The following is a 14,645-nucleotide window of genomic DNA, read 5'->3' on the forward strand; positions in this document are numbered from 1 at the left end:
GGATCCTCCATAGGGAGAGGCTAGTTGGCACTTCAGCACTGCATTGTCATCAGGTCCAGGCGAAAGTCCTTCGTCAGATCTGGAAACGGCCTGGATCCAGCAGACTGCGGGAAAACCTCGGGATAAACTAAGACACTAAAATTAGCGTAGATGCCATTCTTCTTATGATGTAACGAGTATATCAGGATTTGAGGGAAGTGTTCCCAGTTCTGGCTGACCTAATCTAAGCAGCCTAATATTGAATTATAGAAGTCTATAGAGTGTTATCTGAATGCTAGGTCAAAGAGATGTGTTTTTAGTCTAGCTTTGAACTGACAGACTGTGTCTGCTTCCCGGACAATGTTAGGAAGATTGTTCCAAAGTTTTGGTGCTAAATAGGAAAAGGATCTACCGCCAGCAGTCGATTTAGATATTCTAGGTATTATCAACTGGCCGGAGTTTTGAGATCGCAATAGACGTGAAGGACTATAATGCGTTAAGAGCTCGCTCAAGTACTGGGGAGCTAAACCATTTAGTGCTTTGTAAGTAATCAGCAATATTTTAAAATTTATACGATGTTTAATAGGGAGCCAATGCAGTGTTGACAGAACCGGGCTAATATGGTCGTACTTCCTGGTTCTGGTAAGAACTCTAGCGGCTGCGTTTTGAACTAGCTGTAGTTTGTTTATTAAGCGAGCAGGGCAACCACCCAGTAGAGCATTACAATAATCTAGCCTTGATGTCATGAACGCATGAACTAGTTGTTCCGCATTTGTCAATGAGAGCATATGACGTAATTTAGATATATTTTTAAGATGGAAAAATGCGTTTTTACAGACACTAGACACGTGACTTTCAAATGAAAGATTGGTATCAAAGAGCACACCCAGGTTCCTAACTGACGACGAAGACTTAACAGAGCAGCCATCAAGTGTTAGACGGTATTCTAGGTTATTACGTGTGGAAGTTTTTGTCCAATAATTAGAATCTCTGTTTTTTCAGAATTTAGTAGTAGGAAATTACTAGTCATCCAATTTTTGATATCAACTATGCATTCCGATAATTTTGTGAATTGGTAAGTTTCGTTAGGTTTGGAAGAAATATAGAGCTGAGTATCATCTGCATAACATTGAAAGCTAATTCCATGTTTCCTAATGATATCTCCTAAAGGTAGCATGTACAGAGTGAACAGCAGCGGTCCTAGTACTGAGCCTTGTGGTACGCCATACTGAACTTGTGTTCGATAAGACATCTCTTCATTTACTGCTAAAAAACTGATAGCGCTCAGATAAATATGATTTAAACCATGCTAATGCAATTCCACTAATGCCAACATAGTTTGAGTGACGTCTGTTGGTGACGCCCTTTGGAAGTGAGCTGTCAATGAACTTTCCCTAGACCTTAACTCAGTTACGACTGAGAAGGGTCTGGATGTCATTCAACAACCAGGCTACCTAGTGATGGCACACATGCTCTGACATGAGCGTTACTCATTCATTCCTATGAGAAAAAATTCAAAAGATTTTTTTTTATATAAAGTTTGAGTTTGGTTTTTGTGTGGTGCCTTAATATTCCAACCCCTAATGACAATCTAATCTTTTCCATTTTAAGAGCATGTAAAAAAATCAATGGCGATAAAAATAATGGCTGTTGACTTTCAGTTAATAGTAAGAAAGTAATTTAGTGATGGCATACTTTTTTAATATCCACTAATGTGTTTTCTTTACTAATTAGTAGTCATAGTATTTTTTAGTAGTCATAATTTAGTAATATGTGACCAATTTTCCACTTGGTCTCTGGCCATTTCAGTGAAATGCTCAGTGTTTGTTCTGCTTCTCATTGTAGACTTCACTGTTATTGACTCTTTCAAGCATCTCTGCATAGAAATAATGTATTCCATAATGTACGTAGAGCTCTTTCTTCAGTAACATCCACTTTTTAAATCAGTGACCTCTCAAAAAAGTCATCCATGCATATATTTTAAAAAAAAATCCATTGGATGGTTCTATTGATGTGTTTTAGAAAAAATAAATAAATAAATAAATATGATAACCAGGATGTTTGTCCTCGCAGGTGGGCGGGGCCTCCTAGACAAAAATATCTTTAGAATAAAAAAAAGTGGCCAAAAATGAAACTATAACTCTTTTTTTAAATTTTTTTTTATACATCTCTAGTTTTTTTCCTTCTCTGTTTGGAGCTGCACATTTCCTCTCTACAATTACTTGAACCAAGAACTAGGTTTGGGTCTATCATTGACACTTCTATGTAAACCAAACATGGCATAAGTTCTCTGAGGTTGAATTGTAAGGTTAACTTTCTGAGGTCTGCTTACTACCTAAGAGAGATCTCATTTGACCACAAAAGGAATTGAAACATTCACTTCCTAAATTGGACACAGGCATCTCTATTAGTTGTGAAAATCTCCCAATTATAGTCTTAAAGGGCAGAACTCTTTGGGCCTCATCCAAAAAGCTTTTTCCTCCAGTCTACTGCAAACACATCAGCTCCATCTGTGCCCACCCCCCTAAGCCCCTCCAAACTCTCTGTCTTCATGAAGCTAGATCTATTTTTACCTACACGGTGCACCTGCAAATTATATTGTGGAGTGTAAGGTTAAGACTTTTACTCTAGATGATGTATGAGTGGAGTATTTATCACTGTAAACTCCATGAACTGAACTGATGTATGGTTCTGTTTAAACCTGGTGTATCTGATAGTCTGGTGGTTAATGTTGACTCCAGAGCTCTGCTGTCTTTAAATCAACTCAGATGGCTCGTGTTTAATGTTGCCAAATGTCATCGTCTGTTCTGTAAAATAACTCATTCAACTCTACTATATTTATTTTTATAGAAGCAGTAGTTAGTTTTCTAGCTGTTGCTTTCATTCAGGCAAACATCCTGTATCTAGATCTATTTTGTCAAAAATACTTTAAAAATGCAATTAATACACTGACTTAAATACTCTTCTATAATGAGCTTGTTTTTCTATAATGAGCCGGGAAAATTTCCTTTTTAAGATTAATTTAGCTATTTTTTTACTATGTCAGGGTAATACAATTGTACTGATGGTATGAGAGGATTTTCTTTCTCCAAAGTAGTTTGGCATAATCTTTTTTTATTATTTTTTCATATAAAAATATTTTAAACATGCTTATTCATATTTTTAAAACTTTTGTCTGCCAAATGTAGTCATGTTGTGCAACAGACATGCAGTAAGTATATAATGACAAAAATGCAATTTTTGGTTGAACTATTCCTTTAATAACTTAATAGCTTGACCAGCGAACTTTGGATTTATATTAAAACGGAAGCTGAATTGTATTCTCTTTCTTTCTTATTGTGTTTCAGGCAGATGGAGCTGCACTCCTCTGATGCTAAGCACACAATAGTCATGAGACATACAGACACAGCCTCTGCCCAGACCTGGTTCACTTTCATGCAAAGTGCCATCACAAACCTCACCAGCAAAGTCATCAGCGAACTCCGAGAACACGCAGGCCGCCACAGCATCGCCGGGAGTCGAGAGATCCGATACCTCGGCTGGCTAGCGGAAAAGGTGGAGAATCGATTCAATTCAATTTGATGAAAGCAGTTTAAATGTGATGATCATAAACAGTATAATGAATATACTTGTGCTATTGACTTTCGCAGTGAGGCTTCGCAAAAACCTGAGACCATATATACAAAGTTCTGTAATGAAACTCTAGATGGCACAGGCTGATCGTAATCACATCATGCTCTATAGGGCACGGTGCCAATCAGCTCACTGCTCAACCTTCAAATACTTGGTCAGCTTTTGCCTTAACAGTGCAGCGCGCTTTCAGATACCCTCCACCTTCCCCAGCTCCACCTGTATAGATCTGCTACTGCTAATTCATCCATCCAAGTTGTTCAGCAGCAGCAACATGTCTTACTTGCTCACAGCAGCGTGTCATATGATTTGGCAGTAGCAAGTCCTGTACTTGCTCTGCAGCAACAGCAATAACCAACAGCAGCAGCGTAGCAGATCTATTCAACCAAGACCAAACATATCAACATTGTCATATCCATTACCATCAAGATGGTAAAAGAAAATGTTAAATTGTTTTTGCATTGAGCTTATGATGTCACGAGCCTGTTTCAACTGTCCAACTGAAAATAAACGCACATCAATTCAGCTTCATGATATCCCTGCCTATGAAAGAATCTGTATGGCATGAAAATGTAACTCTTCTGCGTGTCACTTAGCTGTATGTAATGGAAAAGGTTACCCACAATTAAGTAAAAGTAAGCTGTCTAGATCCATAAGGATATCTCTTACATAAAACCCAGCATTAGCTCAAGATCTTTGGTTTGATGTAGGGCTGTCACTTTACGCTCGAAAATCGTTTGCACAAACGATCGGACTAACCAACACAAGTTTCGAAAATGAAAATAAGGAATCGATTTTAACCAAATATGTACACTATTAATTTTAAACGAATTAAACAAATAAACAAGATAGATGTAACAAAACTCACAAACAAGCAAAAAAGAAAATAAAGAACTCCGAAAGTGCAGTATGCGTTGCGTGTCAGGTTGTTGCAGGTAGCTGAAGACGAGGACAAGAGGACTTCCAAAAATAGCTGATTTATTTACAAAATTTCTATAAACATACAGGAACAAAATAACAAACTTCAGGGAAATCACAACCATACAAGGACGACGACAAACAAACACTGAGGGAAAACACAAGGCTTAAAAGAACTGGGACTAATGGGATAATTAACTGAACACAGGTGAAGAAACTGAACACAAACGAGGAGCGGGAAAAACTAACAGGACTAAATCAAAATCACAAAGACAGGGGGAAACAAGATCACAGAACATAACTAAACACATAGAAAACGTGACATTGCGAAAGTTAAAAGGAAATTCCCAACAATTTTACACGCCTATAGTTTCAATCGGCTGCTGCTGGTGTTTTGCCCAAAAAAAAATGGGGGACAATGGCGATCAACCTGTGCAGGGCTGGACTGGCAATCTGGCATACCGGGCATTTGCCCGGTGGGCCGACGTGCTTTTTGGGCCGATAGGCCTACAGATCATTCTTTAAAAAAAAAAAAAAAAACAATTTTTCTGTCTAAACGGCCCATAATACTCATACATCGGCGGCCCATTCGTTTAGTTTTGTTTAATTGGCGGCGTTGGGATCTTTGTGCCGGTGTAATGCATTGGACAAAAAAAAGTCAGCGTAGGTTTTTTTTCTAACAGACCGGCCCATGAAACACGAAGATCAGTGGCCCATTGGTTATTTTCTTGATTGGCACTAGGGTGGTCCAATCACATCTTTAAACTCCTCCCTCTTTGGGCTCTGAGCGCGCGTGCAGTGTCAGTGTGTCTCTGTCAAAATAGTCAGAGATGGAGAAGAAACGCCAGGAATGTGCAGAGAAATAGCGTGAAAAAAAGAAACGGGCCCTTCAAGTGTCTGATGAGGATATTGAGGAGGATCAGGAGAGAATAAGTGAGTGTAGAGAACTGTGGTAAGCAGAACTATAGGCTACTTTCAGAACACTGAGGCAATGAGTGAGGAACCCATTACCCAGATACGCATTATTTACACATCTGCATAGTTGACGATTTCGCATTTTACTAGAATTGTAATGAGACGCGTTTGTAAACCATGTTTTCCACCTAAATAAAAGATCATGTTTTTATCTCTTTAAAGCATGGAAATTTGTACAAAACTAATTATGAAAGTTCCTTTTATTTTTCAGTGCATTTGTTTTATATGGCTATAATATTATAACTATTATTGTGTAGTAGTGTAATGCAGACAGACACTATATCTCAGCTAAAAGAGTTTTGAGTTTTTCTTTGTTCAATTTGCACACTGATTATGGGTTGGAGCTCTTAATTTTTAACTCTCAAAGTGCACCAGATAGATGAATTTAACATTAAAAAGCACATTTTTTTCTTACGGGGGGCACCCTCGAACCCCCCTAAAGGGACAGAAGTTCACCCACCACAGATTTACCAAAAATCCTGTGTCAAACACTGGTATTGCAATGCCAATGCAGCTTATAGCTTGTTTCATGATTCATCATTGTGGAGTAGTTCGATTGTATTTTACAATTAGTTGTTATTTCATCTATTAACTCTTACTCATTCCTACTCACTCATTAGGCTACATGGCTTTAGTGGTTTTAATAGGAGTTAGTATACATATTCAGGGGCGTGAAAAGATCGGTTGTGTTTATGATTATATGTAGTGGGCCAGTCTGGGCCAAAATGCCCGGGCCGATTTTTAGTCCCAGTCCAGCCCTGAACCTGTGCGACATGAGAGACGAGTGATAACCCCTGATAACTTGAGGAGTTCGATATGGAAGCACTTCGGGTTTTGGACGGTTACGTTCAATAAAAAAAAAACACATGGCCTGTTCTCAAGTAAGTACATTTCAAATTTCATTTTTAAACAGTTGTCTATAATGGATTGAATCATTACGTAAAATAATTTTGGGGATTTTTGAATAGCCTAAATCATAAATGCAGCACTGTTGTAGACTGCGACAGATGTTTCTAGTCCACTGTCTGATTTGGAGAATGTAGCGGCCCTGCGTGTTTATCCTACACGAACTTCACCTTTCAATGTAGGCTAGTCCTTCAGTGAATTTTAAGTTTTATTTTCAACCTCTTTTCATGGGCTACAATCGCCTATGTAGGCAAAATTTGCTTGACATTTCGAATCGTAAACACAGCCATGTTGAAGCCTGCAGTAATGTTTTTCATTGATGTTATGGCAGTCCACTCTGCTAATTGTTTTTCGAGAATGTTGCACTCCTGTTTGTCACTTCTCACCAATAAATCATCAGAAATATTTCTGACTTGTGCGTCTCAAGCGCCCTCTTTATGCTCATCCAAATGCCTGTTAGTTGTCCGTGGATTGGCCTATATTTGGCGTTGAAAATGGAAACGTCTTTAGACATGGAAAATCGATTTTACAATCGATTCAATGAACACTGTCTCAAAAATCGGATTTTTCACAAAAGTGACAGCCGTAGTTTGATTGAAGTGTTCCACTGTAAAATGTTCCTGTCATGATAATAATAACTGTGTGGAAAACCTACATTCACTTAAGAAAACAGTTTGGAGGACATTAAAGTGCTTTTGTACAAGTTTTTACAATAATTTGGCATTTGTTTTTCACGTGTAAGAGGTACGCCTGGTTACATTTGTATCATAGGTGCTCGTTTCAAATCTGCTGTCATACTTATTTAGAGTTGTATATGCGTAAGCAGGTGTGCTCATAAACAATAACAAAATTCAAATTTAGATTATATATAAGTATGAATTTTGAATGCATATATATATATATATATATATATATATATATATATATATATATATATATATATGTATATGTATACGTCAGCTTTTCAGATTTTCTGTCCAATCAAATGCTCTTGAGTATCTGAATCATCCCATCCCATACATAAGAAAAAGATTTGCTACAGCTGCATCTGAAATGGCCGTTACTTCACACATTAACTATTTAAGTAATGAATATCACACAGTGCGCTATACATTTCAGACACAGTCATGAAAGTGCAAGTGATACGCTATTGGCTGTTTTAAAAAAGGAACGTCTCTTCAATATGCCCCTCCCCGACTTGACGTTTCATTTGGAAATACGGCAACACATTCAAAGAAACCTGAGATTTTTTTTTAAATCACAGTTATATAATTTCCCCCCAAATCATGCAGCTCTTGAGTCTGCCATGGTAAGGCATGTTTATTTTATGATTGACAATGAAGCAGGACACAACAGTTCTCTGCCCTCTGCTTCCCTCCAATTGGCCACCTCTTTGATGGGCCTCTTGTACACAAATTTTTATATTTGCCACATAATTGTGAAAATGGTACGAACACGATTTAAAACAAACTGTAATGATCACACACAAGCATGTTAGCAGGTCGCAGATTGGACTAACATTCAACTGTACAGACAGTTCCTCTGAAGTGTTTTTTTTTTCTTTTTCTAAAAATTCTCAGAAATCGTGGTGAGTGGGTACTGTAGCGATTGATGGAGGATGACTCTTCTCAGTGTGACCGCAGGTTTTTCCTCCCTATTAAATCTTCTTTTCATCGCCGTCTCATTAGCTGAGGCCTGGCTAATAGAGAACTGCAGTGATGGCAGGGCTGTGGGCAGCCCAGTCTCAGCCTGCCCTTTAATGAGAGCTCACCCGTTCCGTCTCCTATTACCAACCTGCCGGCCCCTTGATGAATAATTATATGAGGAAAAAACCACCAGTGTGCTGAATGCCCTCAGACAGTGAGCAGATTTTTTTGTGCTTCTAACAAGGGCCTGTTTGTGGTTGCGCATCTGCTTCTGATGCACTCGGCCCTGCTGGGCTCTCGTTTTAGCCTTAAGGAAAACTGACCCTGTGATTTGTGAGATTTGAGTGGTCTGTCAGGCTATCAAAGCCCTGAGGAGACATCTGTCATAGACAAGAGCTTCAGCAGTAAATCGCATCCAGGCTCAACTTAAGGTCTTATTTGGACAACATTTGGAACTATTCCTTAATTGTAGCGCAGGTTTACTTTTGAGCTTATTAAAGTCAACTTGAAATGTCATTCAAATCTCACTTCTGTAATGTGGTGGAGTGAAACGCGATTTTCAGTGGGAAAAAAATGTTATGTGGGGCTTAATTTTATTCACCTGGAAATGATTGGATCATGTTAAGTGGGTGTTTCTCAACAGAATGGTGGTTAGAGGGGAGGGGTGAAAGTAAGAGGGATTTGTGAAGTCATCCGAAAAGGAAAGTCATTTCAGAGGCAAAGCAAGTTATTATAATTTCATTTAAGATAATGACAAACATTTGTTTTTCTGGAATAACGTGTACGGATGAATCATTCACAGTAAAACAGGGTTGATACAATCATACTAATATATTGCCATTGTTTTCCTAATAACATTGCATTGATAGTTCAAATATGAAATGATATGGTCAAATAATGAGAAAGCAGTTTGTCTAAATAAGCATAACCTCTGAAACTTTTCAGTGTGGTCAGAGATGCAGAACCGGAGAAAAGCAATAATAATTGCAAGTTCTGTCAGGAACAAATACGATTGACAATTAGCATACAGTTTGGTTTGGTTCTGTTTTGGGCAAGAACTCCCTGCGCAACCATGCAGCCTAGCATGGATAAGAGCAGGGAGAGCGGCTGAGGGTAAACAGAAAATACCCAACATGAACGTATTGCAGATATCATTAATGTCAATATTTTAATGTACAACATAATTCGAGAATTTAGTCTGATTCAAGAGGAATCAGAATGCCAAATCCTGACTGGGTGACAGGAGGAGCTGGGGATGGAGGAGGGTAGTTCGCTCCTGACAAACACGATTGCTGCTGATAATACTGAAGGAGCTTATATATGGATGCTGTTATAGGCATTGCATTCCTATAGGTAGATGTGGATCAGCTCAGAGTCAGACCTGCCAGAACTAACGCTACGCTTGATTTAGGTTACGCTTAAAGTAAAAACTATTTTCCTGTGAGGTTAGAATAATACACTTACTTTCAAGGTGTCATAAGGTTTTGGTTCTCTGGTAAATTTATCTTGTTTTTAGAATGCTTTTAATAGAAAACAAAGATGCTTTGCGTACAATGTAAAATATGTGCTGAAGAGTTTATGCATGATAACAAAGACATTGTGCGTACCTCCGAACCTTATTTTATCAAGTACAACAGGTTCCAGATCAACATCTTTGTTGATCCTGGAACAGATTTGAGGGACAAGTTTACAGTTTATGTCAAGGTTAGGCACTTCTACATCAGTGTCATTCACCTGTCATTTCCCTCTGATGTTAGGGGTAACTTATGGGTAGGGTTAGGTTTAGAGGTACGGATATGGTTATGATTACATTTTCGGACTGGAATGTTGTTCCAGGATCAACAAAATATGTTGACCCAGGAACACATCTAACTCTGCAAAAGCAGGACGTGCTTAAGCACCATGTATGGCTGTTCCGAGGAGGAGATGGGTAGGGGAAGGAAGTTTGTGCATGTGCCCGCAATCTTCCCCTAACTGGGATAAATAAAGTGAAGGTCTTGTATATCTGAAAACTTTTGTGTGTGCATACTTTCAGACAAAACTTTATACATGAGGAACAGGAACTTGCATTAAGAAAATAAATGGGGTTTCTTTTGAATTCATGTTGACTTTACTGAGGGTGTGTGTGTGTGTTTCAGACGGAAAGTGAAAGACAACGCTGGAAGCCGGTGCTCGTGATGTTGACGGAGAAAGACCTGCTGCTGTTTGACAGCATGCCACGCATGAGAGAACACTGGCTCAGCCCGACACACACCTACCCTCTGCTCGCCACACGGTACACACTCACACACAGCGTTACGGCTGTCTTTTTGCTCGTTCATACAAACACACCTTTGGAAAACCAATCATGGTATACACACCTGCAAAACCCTCTATACACACACACACACACACACACACACACACACACACACACACACACACACACACACACACATGCAAACACTCACACTTTTTGCATGGCAGTTGGCAGTGCTGATCAATTTGGGAACTGAAATACACAACTGCAGTCTTTCTCAGCCAGTTGGAAAGAAACAGTACAAAAGCATTACGGCTATTAAAGCCCTGTTGAAGCTGTGTGAGGCGGCAGCTATTCCTACAAGGGATAGATTTGAAGTCCAAGTTTAACTGGACTGCAGCCCAGATCTCACTCTAGGGCTGATAGGGCAGTTATCACAGGCTCAGTTGGCATGTGTTAATATTTTGTTGACCCTGAGATTGTCCAAAATGGCAGAAAGTATAGCTGTGCTTTTTTCTAAAAACTTTTCAAAACTTATTTTGAAATCTCAAATTTCTGTCAAGCCGGGCAGCCCCGCAAACAGTGAAAACTCATTGGACTAAATCCCACGCCAGTATATAGAATGTGACAGTGCCCGTCCACTTTTTCAGTGGCCTTGGTTCTGCAATAATTTTTCTCATTCGTTTTTTCCCATAGGGATTTAAAAAAAAAAAAAAACCTCTTTGTTAAGAAGTTATAAGCCATGAACTAAACCAACCAGCTAATCACAACATTGCAAACTTTAATTGAACAAAAAGACAAAGGAACAAGACTGTGTACTTAATAGTAGAGCTGCAACTAACGATTATTTTGATAATCGATTAATTGGCCGATTATTTCTTCGATTAATCTAGATTAGTAGGCCTACTTCATATTAAAATAGCAGTGTTTTTGAGCAGTCTATTCAAAGATGCTAGTGCCAGGGTTCCCACGGGTCATGGAATTTCTGGAATGTCATGGAATTTTAAAAGGTCTATTCCAGACATTGAAAGTCAGGGAATTTTATATATTTTTTGTCCAAGTCATGGAATATCAGGGAATTTAGTTTGTTGCTTTAAATTTTAGTTTCCATTTATCAAAATGTAATTTTTCTATACCAATTCTCACCAGCAGGGTGTGCAAGCGCGTGTTGTTTACGAAGAACATAGCAACAGTTAGAGCAAGACATTCATTCATAAATACTCATTTACAACAATTGAGCATGCATTAAGTTTTTTGTGATGATTATCTGGGTCAGTATATATGCGGAAAAGATGATAAAGGCACAAAAGCTGTTTTTTTATGTTTCATTCATTAACTTCATTGTTACTTTCCCTGTGTAGCCTTATGCTGCGTTCACACCGGACGCGAATAGCGCATCAGGCGCGAGTGATTTCAATGTTAAGTCAATGCAAAGACGCGTTATGCGCGTAAAAAATTCCTGCGGCGCGAAAGAGGCGTGGAGCGCGGCGCGGTAGACGCGAATACGCCTCATTCGCGCGTCAAGTTCGCGCGAATGGCGCGAATTGAGCGTCTGGCGCGTTACGCGCGAATGGTGCATTTTGTGCATTCACGCGTTTGACGCGAATTCGCGTCTGCCGCCCAAGTTGAAAAATCTGAACTTTGGCGTCAATTCGCGCCGCGTTTACCAATCAGAAGCCTAGCTGCTTGCTGCTGTCACGTGGTGAAGTATCTGGATGCTTCAATACATTATTTTGTAATGGTTCTAATGCACAACAAAGCAACTATTTTATCACATAAAACTTGATTTCAATATATAGACATTCATTTTGTATTGAATGCCATTTATTCCATATCTAGATTATATTAAATATGATTATAATGTGAAGACAAACATACTGCATTATACGTTCATGTCTGGACAGTGTTGTGTGTGAGAGAGAAAAAAATCACAGGACAGATTAATCACTTTTGGAGGCTGGCTCCATCATCAAAACAAAAATAAATGACAGATTAGGTGGATGAGGGCGAGGGTGATCCTCGCTCCGATGCGGGACAACAGGTCATCAAGCTGGGCGCGGGACCGGCGGAAGTACTGCTGAAAGCGGCTGTCATCCAGGCGCAGCTCCTGGAGCGAGCAAATGGTGAAACTCGCCACACTGGGTCAAAGGGTCAGGTGGACACAAATACGGCGACGATGACCCCTACGCCACCGTTCTGCTCTCTGTGGCAAATACAGAGCTGTGACTCTCTCGGTGAATGCTCGATCAACATAAAAAAGATGGCCGCCAACGGGTTTCGATTGTGACGCGCGTAAATTTCGCTTCAAACTTTTGTTTTTTTAAGCGCGTCAATTTCGCTCTTGACGCGCGTAAAAAAACAAAAGTTTGAAGCGAAATTTACGCGCATCACAATCGAAACCCGTGAATGGATTCAAAGTGGTCAAGCGTATAACTAGACGTGGTAGGCGCGAATTTGACGCGCTATTCGCGTCCGGTGTGAACGCAGCATTAGGCTACATGTTATCAACTTTTTCTAACATGAACGGGATTATAATCGGTTTCCCTCAATACCTCATCATACTCAAGGATTCCCATTCCATCAGGACAAAACACTTAACGTAGCTTAATGGATTAATACAGTGATATAAAATACCAAACTCGCACCTTATTGGGATGTATGTATAAGTATGCCCACATACATGTTAATATTCCTACATACACGATTAATCTGGGAAGGGTCATACCACTTTCATATTGTTGTCCTATATTGTTAGTTTAACTGAAACTTACGTCGCTTTGGATAAAAGCGTCTGCTAAAAGACTAAATGTAAAATTGGCTTGACATTCGCACATGTAGGGACCGTCTCTAAAGTAACATTGGTAGTCCTATAGGCCTAAACGTTTCTAACTTCAATAGCAAACTTCAATTTATTTGAATAAATTGCGCATTATGCCTGACACCTACATGAACACTTAACAGTTGGTTTTATGACTGCAAGTTGTTCTCTTCAAATGCTATTGAAGTTAGAAACGTGTTTACCAATGTCATATGTTACTTTAGAGACGGTCCTTAAATGTGCGAATGTCCAATGTCAAGCCAACTTATGCCAGTATCACTGAGAAACGCGCAGCTTTAAACTTTGGGCGTTAAGTTCATATTCTGAGTGCTTCTGCTTGCCTGCGAGTTTGGTCTTTTATATCACTGTATTAGTCCATTAAGCTACGTTAAGCGCTTTATATGTCCAGCAGGGGAATCCTGACGTATTGAGGGAAACCCTAGTAGCTACTGCCTGAAGCACAATTGCCGCAATATAAGGTTGAGGCAACTAAACAACCAATAGATATGTCAAACTCAAATGTAACATTGGATCTGTATACATCCGTATCGGTGGAATAACATTATAATCTCGTTCATGGTAGAGATGCATGTAGGCTACACAGGAAAAGTAATCGTGAAGACACTGAATTTCACATAAAACATAATAGTCACAGATACACTTACATTGTTGTAAATGAGTATTTATGAATGAATGGCTTGCTCTAACTGTTGCTCGGTCTTCGTCAACAACACGCGCTTGCACCCCCTGCTGGTGAGGTCGACTGACAGCAGAAGGAGATTATGCTCAGTAATCTACTGCGTTTCCTGCAGTTCCTGGACGTCAACGTTGAATTTACTGTCGAATTTGAACCACTGAATTGGTTCAATCCGCCTGTTGAATATTATAGGTTGTATTTTAATCAGTTTGAATATTTTGGAAGTGAAATATGAAAGGTGAATATGGATTATTGAAATTTGACTAATGAAAGTGTGTTTGAAATGTTTTGAATTTAAATATTCACAGCTTAATATTCAACCATGCTAAATTTCAGCCCATAAAAATGCAAACCCTAAAAATACAAAGCATTAAAATACAAGCAGGGTTAATGCAATGCATATTTTTTCAAGTAGTAAATTTTTTTTAAATTTTTTTTCGAAAAAACAAAAGGGACAATACATATTAATGAACATTTTCACAAATGTAAATATGTCAGATTATAGCCTTAGGCTAATTTACATCTGCAATTCAACAGGCTTTTTGTTTAAAAAACATTTGGCATTATTTTACTTTCATATTATAGGTCATGGAAATTCATCTTTTTAGTCAGTGAAAGTCAGGGAATTTGACATTTGGTTTAGAGTGGGAACCCTGTAGTGCATATTGCAGTTTGATTAAGTGTACAGGCCTACTTTTTATTTATTCATCCAGAATTTGCCCAATTCTGTGACATTCCACGCTATACCGCAAATTCCATTTTTATCACTTGATTCCGCAATTTTTTGTCGGAAATCATAGGGCCCTAAATGTCTTTTGCGGACCGCACTTTGAGAAG

The 14,645-nt window shown here is 38.9% G+C and overlaps 2 protein-coding genes across 2 annotated transcripts in view; both read left to right on the forward strand.

The window, feature by feature from the left end:
• mrpl13 (mitochondrial ribosomal protein L13) overlaps window positions 1-14,645 on the forward strand; it is a 293,506-nt gene that overhangs the window by 207,364 nt on the left and 71,497 nt on the right. The window lies entirely within an intron of this gene.
• Window positions 1-14,645, forward strand: part of sntb1 (syntrophin, basic 1) — a 46,622-nt gene that overhangs the window by 18,766 nt on the left and 13,211 nt on the right. Inside the window, exons 3-4 of the mRNA XM_077209572.1 lie at window positions 3,327-3,534; window positions 10,193-10,329. Of these exons, the coding sequence (XP_077065687.1) occupies window positions 3,327-3,534; window positions 10,193-10,329 (345 nt within the window). The remainder of the gene's footprint in view (window positions 1-3,326; window positions 3,535-10,192; window positions 10,330-14,645) is intronic.

This window comes from Siphateles boraxobius, unplaced genomic scaffold (assembly GCF_051911475.1).
Source record: "Siphateles boraxobius isolate OS27281-9 unplaced genomic scaffold, OSU_SipBor_1 12, whole genome shotgun sequence".
NCBI lineage: Eukaryota > Metazoa > Chordata > Actinopteri > Cypriniformes > Leuciscidae > Siphateles > Siphateles boraxobius.